Below are 9,759 nucleotides of genomic sequence, written 5' to 3'. Positions count from 1 at the left end.
GCAGCCCAGGAATCAGACTTTCTGCGTTGAATTCAGGATTTCCCGGTACACGATTAGACTTGGTAAAGAAGGCAGTTCTTAAGTGACCCCTTTCTGAGAATGATTTGACGGCTTGCAATGATAAGTTTCCTTGAGGGCAAGGACCCTACTATGGTTCTGTAGTATTTTGAATAAATGCACCAGTTTATTACTGTACACGGTACCATATGCCCACTCTAAAACAAAACATTTTTTCAGTTAAAACATATTCCAGAACCAAGTTAAATCACATTTTGAATTTCCCAGGTCTCTGCTAAACAATGATATACAAAGCCTGTACATTAACGATGGGTGATAGTTTTGTTTTTTGGGGAAAATGTCTGTCTCGTTTTAAAAGAATATAAGTCTCTGAAGGCTTATATTTGTATGTAAGATGTAGTACTTAATTTCTAAATCCCCTGGATTTTTTAGTGCTTTTCTCCTTTGAATTTTTTTTTTTAAAGAAGCTTTGTATCCATGGAAAAGGTTAAATATAATTCTAATGTTCATTCATCCTAATTTATGGAGCATTTGTCATGGTGAACAAAGCCCAACTCTGGAAACTAAGAACCTGAGTTCTAACCCATCTCAGGGCTTTTAACTATCTGTGTGACCGAGGGTATGGGAATTTGACCTTTTCTAGACCAGTTTCCTCATGTATAAAATGAGTGTTGGAATAAGTAGCCTTTGAGATACTTTCCAGGCCTATGTGTATGGTCCTATGTGCTAGGTACAGGAAGGGGATCTGAAAATGAGCAAGATACATCCCTGCTTGCAAGTTTATAACCTAGTAGAGAAAAAAAAGACATATACCCCCCCCCAAAAAAAAGACCATAATTCCTTTTTGATCATAATAATAATGTAATAGTCCCAATTAAGATGTTTTTTAACCCTAAATTTATATTTATGAATAACAGGTTTGCATTTTAAGGAAAGCAATTGTACATGTTTTGGTTAAAAATGAAATTTTTTGCTTGCTTGGCTGAAAGAGCTTAATTTTCGGAGAAAATAATAGACAGAAACCTGTTCATTTATTATGATTTTAAATTTATTACAATGACAGTGAACAGAACAAGGCACATACTGTTGACCTATCTATTTTGGAACATTTATATAACTAAATGGCTGCATAAATTAATACATGTGTACCATATACATGAAATGGAAAATGTTCAGGGTTTGTACAACTAAAATTCCAGGTTAAGTGAGCTACTACAGTTTGAAAAATAAACATGGCCCTCATTTTAGAAAGAACCAGATCTTTTGGAAGTTTCTTTGTGACCCCTGTTCAATGTGGTAAACACTGAGGAACATTTCTCAAGGCTTAAGTTAGTGGTGGGAGGAGGAAAAAGATGAGACAGAAAAAAGGAGAAGCTTTTCTCTAGTTTGCTTAAAGATAGCATTCCAAATTTGAAGAATCTCACAGGTTACTGACTTTAAACAATAGAAGAGTTTCTGAAAAATAATGAATAGTTTGAAGCATTCTCGGTGGGTCAAAGAGTTGACAATTTAGAGGAATCTATCTAGGGTGAAACTTTTTGCAAAAAAAACGTTCAGCTCCTATTAGATCTCTGTTGGGAATATAAGTTTATATATATATGCATATATGTATGCATATATATATATATTTTTAAACTGGGCTACGCTTCTACTTAAGAATTTGACCAGTGGTATGGTACTGTATATTTTGAATTGTTGTTTGTTAGTATTATTAACTCTTGGTATTATTTTTTTAAGTATAAAAAAAAAAAGTAAATTATCTTGCTTTAGTTTTGCTAAATCCTGAAATGTTCCTTGTTGGAATGTCTGTGGAACAGTAGTTTTTCCTGATGGCCTCATGGAAGACAGTCTATGACTAAATACTTATATGATTGTCAATCTCAAACTTGCCAGATATTGAAAAGTAGACTCAAGGCCTGCTGCTGCTGTGACTCTGTAATTGAGGTCTGTGAAATATCTGTTTACTTGGGGGTTGGGGGAAGAAGGAATGACTTTATATGTAAATATGTCCTTCCTCTTCTTAGACAGTATTAGAGAGAATTCAGAACTAGCAAGATGAGGAGGAGATCCTTGGGATGCTATTACCCAAAGGCAATCTTGTAGACTATGGTCAATTCCAAATGACTACAACTAAATTCACAATCATTGTTGGAATCCTAAAGCATAGAATCAAAGGCCTGGAGGGCACTATGAGTTATTATTTATTCTATTCTTTTGCCTTTAACTGATTGGCCATCCTATTCTTCTGAATTTAAACTGCCTGATTTCTTCCCTTATGTCAGGCAAATGCCACTGACATCTTGCCAAATGGAAGTCAGCCCTCCAGGAATACGTATTTTGATGATTTTTAAAACTTGCACAGTGCATGTAAGGCAATTTAACTTTAGATTGTGCTACTTGGGGTTAGAAGATTATTTTAATTGGGGATAATCTTGAGTAATTTTTCAGGAAAGGGACATCACAGGACGGCTCAACTCGGGCAGTTCTGAAAAGAGAGATATCGACTGAACGGACTCCAACCTTACAAAACGAATCACAGAAAGTACTTAGGACTTCCTCTTGAAGTGTTTTCCTTCTCCATCAGAGTAGGTGTCTGCTGAACCAAATGGTGGTAGTGGTTGTTTAATCATTTAGGGAATACTAAAGTTCCAAGCCCACCCTCCCTTAGAAACGTTCAGATCCCAAGAGGAACTGAGAAATGAACTCCTCCTTATGAAGTCACTGAGTTTTTAGCAGCTCCTAATGGAGTGTGGCTGAATTTTATGAGATGCCAGATTGTTTCATTATCTTTAAACTCTGGAAACACAGATTAGCAATAAAGGAAAAAGCTCGTACCATAGCTGTGATGGCAAGGGTATGAGACCAGGGGATTTGGAAGATTCTTCCCAAAGGAGCAAAAGTAGTATAAAGAATTTTTAATAAAACTCTTCATTGAATCTTTGATACGAATGGGGAAACCAAAAGGAAAGGCTGGAGCTTTCCAGTGACTTTCGAGGAATAGGTTGTATGAGGCAGGAATACACCCCAAACAGTCTTGCTTTTTTCCCTTATTTGGATTTAAAATTTTTATTTCCTAACAGTTGGAAGGAACTTGAGCTTAAAAGCACTTAAAGTACTTAAGATATAATTTGTGAGTTCCATGATGCTTAAGAATAGACAACTTGTCACTTGGGGTTATTTTGTTTTGACTTCTCTGCATTTATGCAAACTTTTTCTGCAATCACTGTAAAGTTTTCTTCATGAACCAGCTGCTCTCCCTTCCCTCCTTCCCTCTCCTTCACTCCCTGTACCTTCAACACACATAGTCTTCCTGCTCAACTGAGATACATGATGCTGGCAATTCTACCTCCAGCAACACTTGATTGATGAGTAGAGTTCGGAAAGTAGCCAGCATCAGTTTGTGTTTCGACATCGAGTAACAGAGTTAGTAAGCTTTACCAGGATGTGTGTAAAGTTAAGCTGCCGCTTAGCTCCAGGTTTTATTGTCCTGCAATGGGTGGACTCCAAATCCTTGTCCTGGCTTTGGTACAATGCCCTCATAAAGTCCTTTGCTATGTGTAAGCAAAAAGCAAGAACCTTCCTTTAAGCCATTTTTCTAATACTGAATTATGGAACCAGTTGAAAGATTTTTTGGGGGAGAAGTATTTATGCTGGAAAATGTCTTTGACTTAGGTTCTAAAATCAGGTTTAGAGCCATGACAATCCTGGCATCCAGTTCATGGCTTTGGGCAGGTATTTTACTGACCAGAGATTTGGTAGGGTTTTCCCAATGGTAAAGCTGGGAGGGGGGGGTCTAATTTAAATTTAGGGACTATTGCAAGATTTCATAGTAAACAAAAATTAATCTGAACCTCTACTTTTCTAGTTCAAATAAAAGGTTTTTTTAAAATTTGCCTTTACTTAAATGTTACATTAGATTTGGCTTCTTATAAGACACTTTGTTTTACATTACTATTTTACTTACTAATGCAAAATTCCCCTAAGCAACTTTTCATAAATTACCCATCCCAAAATATGCAGCCATTTCCCATGGATCATCCCAGGGCCTGAAATGGAGAGGAAAAGGTCGTTGCAATGGTGAATTTATCAGTCCTCATGAATCAGGAAAATATTTTTCTCACCAAAAACCTGATGTGACTAGAATTTGTTGGGGGTTTTTTGCCTTTGCCAATCTGTTGACTTTACTACATTGAACCACTCTTCTTTTATATTATATTCCTGACAAATACACATCCAGAAATCAAGAACTCTCGTCCACACGTTTGGGTGCTTCTGCACACAAGCTCGGATGGCTTTCTGATGTGCTCCTCAGACCGCAGGCCAGAGACAAATGTTCAGGAAAGCATCCCAACATTCTGTCTCTCCCACTTTTAAAATGTATTTTGAAGTGTGTCGATCTCTCCACTCACTCCCTGCTTGACTAGGCTGTTGCCAGGCAGTCAGGAAGGCAGAATGTGTGTTAACCGTTCAGTTTGAACCAAAACAAATATCACCAAATTGGATTATAAGAGAAACAGCTGAAAGATGGCTCTCTTTACTGGTAGAGTAAATATCTAGGAGTCATCAGGTGAATTTCCTGTTGTTCCCAAAGATGATTCGGCAATTACAGCAAGGTTGAAAAATGCCCTACTTAATGACAAGCAGCCCTGGAGAATGAAGAGAACCTGATTAGAAGTGGGATTTTGCCCCTATATTTTATGATTTTAAAGCCATTTGGGCAGCTTTTGCCTGAGGCCTTTCCTTTCAACAGTAGGAAATGAAGGACTATTAGGGAAAATCAGGATGAAACAACTCAAAAAAAAAAAAAAAAAGGGAAATATAAGGCAAATAGAAAAGGGAGGCCACTGAAGAATTGGTTTGTTCAGTTCAGGGATGAGCACCTGGGCCAGAATTAGACCTTAACACATCTCATGTAAAATTATAGAATTTTGTTTTGTTTTATTTTGCATCATCTCTGAAAAGCATAATAAGGTAAATAATAGAATGTGCTCATGGGATCCCTCCTTTTATTCCTAATCACTATGAGAACAAGAGGAAGTATTGAAGGAAAAGGTTCTACCTTCTACCTTCAAAACAGTTCATATAATTTAAATGGGATCAAAACAGGAGTAAATGAGCCAGAAGATCATTATCAAAGTATAGTGAGGAAAAAAAGAAGAGGGAGACAGTGAGGGTCAAAATGCTAAAGTCCTGACAGACCGGCAAAGGGCGAAGGATGTACGGGATGTGGGCTGTGCTCTCACACCCCAGAATGCACATCAGAAGTACAAGAAAAAAATTGGATAGTTTGTGGGACCTATAGATTTGGAGCAACGAATGCAAAACTAAATGTTTGTGAGTGTAAAATCTGTTAATATAAGAAAAACGAGGATGACATATGGTTTGTAAAGTGCCAGAAAACTTTTAGAGTAATAGAAAGGAGACAGCTGTGTGTACACTGGACTAGTGTACAGACACACACACACACCTACTCACACACACACACATAGCACCTTTCAGGTTAGCTTTCTACAACTTCCTCTGCAAGACTCAGCCCAGAGGGATTGGAGAGTCCCATTAATTTCCAGCTACAGATTCTGTTACTCGGAGAACATATATATATATATGGCTATCGGAACAATTCCTGTGATGTCCTACACAGTTTATAGACTCATTTGACAGTGAAACCCTTAGAAGCAAACACAGTATGGTCCAATACAAATAATCACGTGGAGAAGACACACACAGACTCGAGACTACATGTAATCCTAACTGACGCTATTTGTCCACTAGTGGTTTAGGTGATCCCTTTCTCCCATTCATACGGTAGCAGCCACATACATGCAACAAATCCTCCCGCATCCAAAATGAACCAGGTTAGCCGTAGTGGAGTTGAGGTTGATAAGTGCCGAGCTGATTTCACGGAAGGAGGTGGATCGGAAGGCTGGAGGTCGTGAGATTCCATGGAAGCTGGGTCTCCATGGAGAAAGTTCTCGTTCCTCGGCTCAGCTGGAAACTCAGCTCACTTGGAGGGAAGAAGGGTAATGGGTCATGAATGGAGGGTGGGGATTGATAGGGAAGCTTTTCTCCTCTTGTCCAGTACTTGCTACACAGTATTCAAGCGAAGGTCTCCGAAGGGAATCTCTGTAGGTGTTTCTGGAGTGATACTTTTAAGAACACGCTGTTTAGAAGAAAATAAATAGGTATTTTTTAAAAAGCCTTTTAATGTAACAAACATCACATATTAAAATGCAGAACAGAACTTTTTTGTTGTTTTATTGTGCTTCACTTTTATTGCATTTTGCAAGATATCGTGGGGTTTTTTTGTTTTACAAATTGTAGGTTGGTGGTGATCCTGTATCAAGCAAGCCTGTTGTTGCCATTTTCCTCGATTGTTTTTAAACACTTTTATTTAAAGTTTTGAGCTCCATCCAACCATTCTGGAGAACAGTTTGGAACTGTACCCAAAGGGCTATAAAACAATGTGCACCCTTTGATGCAGCAGTGTCTCTACTGAGTCTGTATCCCAAAGAGATCTCATAGGAAAGAAAAGGACCCAAATGTGCAAGAATGTTTGTGGCAGAAACTGGACACTGAGTGGATGCCCATTGGTTAGAGAATGTTGAACAAGTTATGGGATATGAATGTTATGGGATATTATTGATCTGTAAGAAATTATCAGGAGGATGATTTCAAAGAGCCCTGGAGAGACTCACATGACTGATGCTGAGAGAGGTGAGCAGAACCAAGAGAACATTGTACACAGCAACAATAATATCAATTCTGATGGACCTGGCTCTTTTCAACAATGAGACAATTTAGGCCAATTCCAATAGACTTGTGATGGAGAGAGCCATCTACATCTTGTGATGGAGATTGAATTTGGACCACAAAGTAGTATTTTCACCTTTTTTTTGGTTGTTGGTTTTTTTTTTTTTTGCTTGCTTTTCTCCCTCTCTTTTTTTTTCCCTTTCTGATCTGATTTTTCTTGTGCAGCATGATAAATGTGGAAATATGTATAGAAGAATTACACATATTTAACATGTATTGGCTGACTTGTTTAGGGGAAGGAATGGGAGAAGGAAGGGAGAAAAATTTGGAACACAAGACTTTGCAAATATGAATATTGAAAGCTGTCTTCATATATTTTGAAAATAAAATGTTATTATTTTTTTTTTTAAATTTAAAAAGTAAAGTTTTGAGTTCCAAATTCTATTTATTCTTTCCTTCCTTCCTTCCTGTCTCCCTCTTCCTTGAGACAATAAGCAATTAGATGTAGGTGTTGCATTGCAATTATGTAAAAATTTCTATGTTAGTCATTTTGTACAAGAAGACTCAAAAAAATGAGAGAAAAGTGGAAAATAGTATGCTTCTGTCTGTATTCAATCAATATCAGTTCTTTCTCTGGAGGTGGATAGTATGCTTCATCATTAGCCCTTTGGGATTGTCTTAGATCATGATATTGCTCAGGATAGCTAAATCATTCACAATTCTTTGTTGAACGATATTTCTGTGTGTGCAATATTTTCCTGGTTCTGATAGCAGTCTTTTAAATGGCACTTAAACCCCAAGTAAGCTGTAATATTCTTTGCATTTTGATAGGAATTTCCAGTTTGTAATTTTGGATCCACCAGTGTTCTATAGTGACATAATAAAATCGCTCAAATAGGAGTAAGATAGCAACCCCCAAACATAAGGAAATAAGTAATAGGGATAAATGTAACAATAAGGAAAATCAAGATGAAATTATAAAATGTTTTAGTTCCAATGCAGAAGAAATAAGCAACATTTATGACAATAAAAATGAAATTTAGAGGAACTGAATCACTTCTAAATCCTAATTCCAGTGTCTCCAATCGACCCCATGCTCAGTAGTCGTCACAGAGAAAATGTTGAGACCCTCCACCCTAGAAATATCTGAGTTCCATTGGAACATTGTCATGACTGATTTAAACCATACTTGTGCCTGTGAATGGAAAATATATAAACCACTCTTTAAGCTCAGCATCAGTGTACAGGAGAGAAAAAAAAAAAAACAATGAGCTTAATAAAATTACTTAAGTAAAATCTTCCTTGACCAAGAGAGTGTACATCTCTAGTAGACAGAGCTAAATCTGAAAGCACTGATTTTAGTCAGTAAAACATTTATTTAGACAACCTCTGTTATGTGTCCTTGTCTCCTTTTTGGATTGGAAAAACATGCAGGACTTATGATGATTTCTTACCACCCAACCTTCTTCCTGTGAACAGTGAATGCCCTAACCAGAGCAATATTCAGGACAATTCTAGGCCAGCTTGGACCTCTCCATCTTCACTTCCTATGAGTTTCTCTTCCTTTTAGGGGCAAGTACCCCAGGAAGCTGGAAAAGCTCCATTCTCAGCAAACACAGCTCATAAAATTGTACCCTTTGTGATACAAATGTCTCTCATATTGTGTTCCTACCTCACACAATGGAAGTCCAAAAAGAGAGGAGAGTGGTTGGCTGAAGTTAAAACCTTGCCCTCTGAACACCAGCTTCTACACTCTGTACCCCAGCGTAAGCTTAATAGGAGCTCCGTGGCATCCAATTTTTCCTTTTGGTAAAGCTCAGAATTGAGAAGCTTTTATAAACAGACATCCCTTTTATTCATTTAAAGCTGAGCTTAAGTAGTACAGTGGTGGTACATGTATGTGTATGCATATATATGGGGGGGGGGACAAGGGCAACCCTAGATTAAGATATGAAGTGGGGAAAGATGACCATCTGTACCACATCCTCCCTTTACTCCCCAAACATTCAGCCCTGTTACAGCGGCCCTCAGGGACTGCCAAAGTTTTTTCAGCAAAGCTCGGAAGTGAGAATGTCAAATTTGAAGTCAGATAGCTTAGGGTCAAAACTCATCTGCTGCTAACTAACTTCCTGAACGTGGGCAAGTTTCCTCTTGGGTCACCCTTATTCTCATCTGTAAGAGAGTAGGGCTAGAGATGGTCTCCACGTCCCTTCCAGATCTATGATCCTATGACATCAAGGGCCATTATAGTTCAGTCCATACCCAAGAATCCCCTCTATGACATAACTGACATGAGGGGGAGGAGAATAAGTGTTTATTAATTAAATGCCTAATATGCAAACACTTTGGAGATTTTTTTTTTTTTTTGATTCTCACAAGAGAGGAGCTATTATCCTCATGTTACAATTCAGGAAACTGAGGGAAGCGAGCGATTTTCTCAGTGTCACACAACATCTTTCTGACTGACTCCAGTTCTAGCCACTGCATCACCTAGCTCATGTGGTCATCAGGCCTTTGTTTGCAGAGCTCCCATGGGAAGGCACTATCTTCTAAGATAGTCTCTCACACTTTTAGAGAGCTCTCATTTTACTTATGTTAAGACTACCATGTTCCCTCCCCTTCTAATTTCCCTTGCAAGTTCCTATTTTCTGACAACGCCATCACCAGGCTCCCAATTACCCAAGTTAAAAAGTTTTAAAAGTTCCAGATGTTTAACTTCAATCATCAGATCCCAGTCTATATTAATGGTAGAGAATGGAAGGACTTTTTAGGATGTTTTTTTCATTATTTAATCATTCATTCCCTTCAATAATGACTACTATAATGATTCTGATGGAAAAATTTCTGAAAATTTAATTGTTTTCACTAAGAAAATAATGGCTAATTAGATTAAATGTCTAATAATAGATACTACAAGATAATTTGCCTAAGAGTCAATATGCAAAGGTCAAATACTTTTAAATGGTGAAATCTAGTCATAAAAGTAGTACC

The 9,759-nt window shown here is 37.6% G+C and overlaps 1 protein-coding gene across 1 annotated transcript in view; it reads right to left on the bottom strand.

Annotated features, from left to right (window-relative positions):
• Positions 1 to 1,044: 1,044 nt before the first annotated feature.
• SLC6A4 (solute carrier family 6 member 4) overlaps positions 1,045 to 9,759 on the bottom strand; it is a 54,531-nt gene continuing 45,816 nt past the window's right edge. The window contains exon 14 of the mRNA XM_051992241.1: positions 1,045 to 6,178. Coding sequence (XP_051848201.1) covers positions 6,104 to 6,178 — 75 coding nt within the window. The 3' untranslated portion in view covers positions 1,045 to 6,103. The remainder of the gene's footprint in view (positions 6,179 to 9,759) is intronic.

The sequence above is a fragment of the Antechinus flavipes genome, chromosome 4, assembly GCF_016432865.1.
Source record: "Antechinus flavipes isolate AdamAnt ecotype Samford, QLD, Australia chromosome 4, AdamAnt_v2, whole genome shotgun sequence".
NCBI classification, from domain to species: Eukaryota; Metazoa; Chordata; class Mammalia; order Dasyuromorphia; family Dasyuridae; genus Antechinus; species Antechinus flavipes.
The sequence above is the reverse complement of the archived record's forward strand: the minus strand, read 5'-3'. Positions and strand labels throughout refer to the sequence as shown.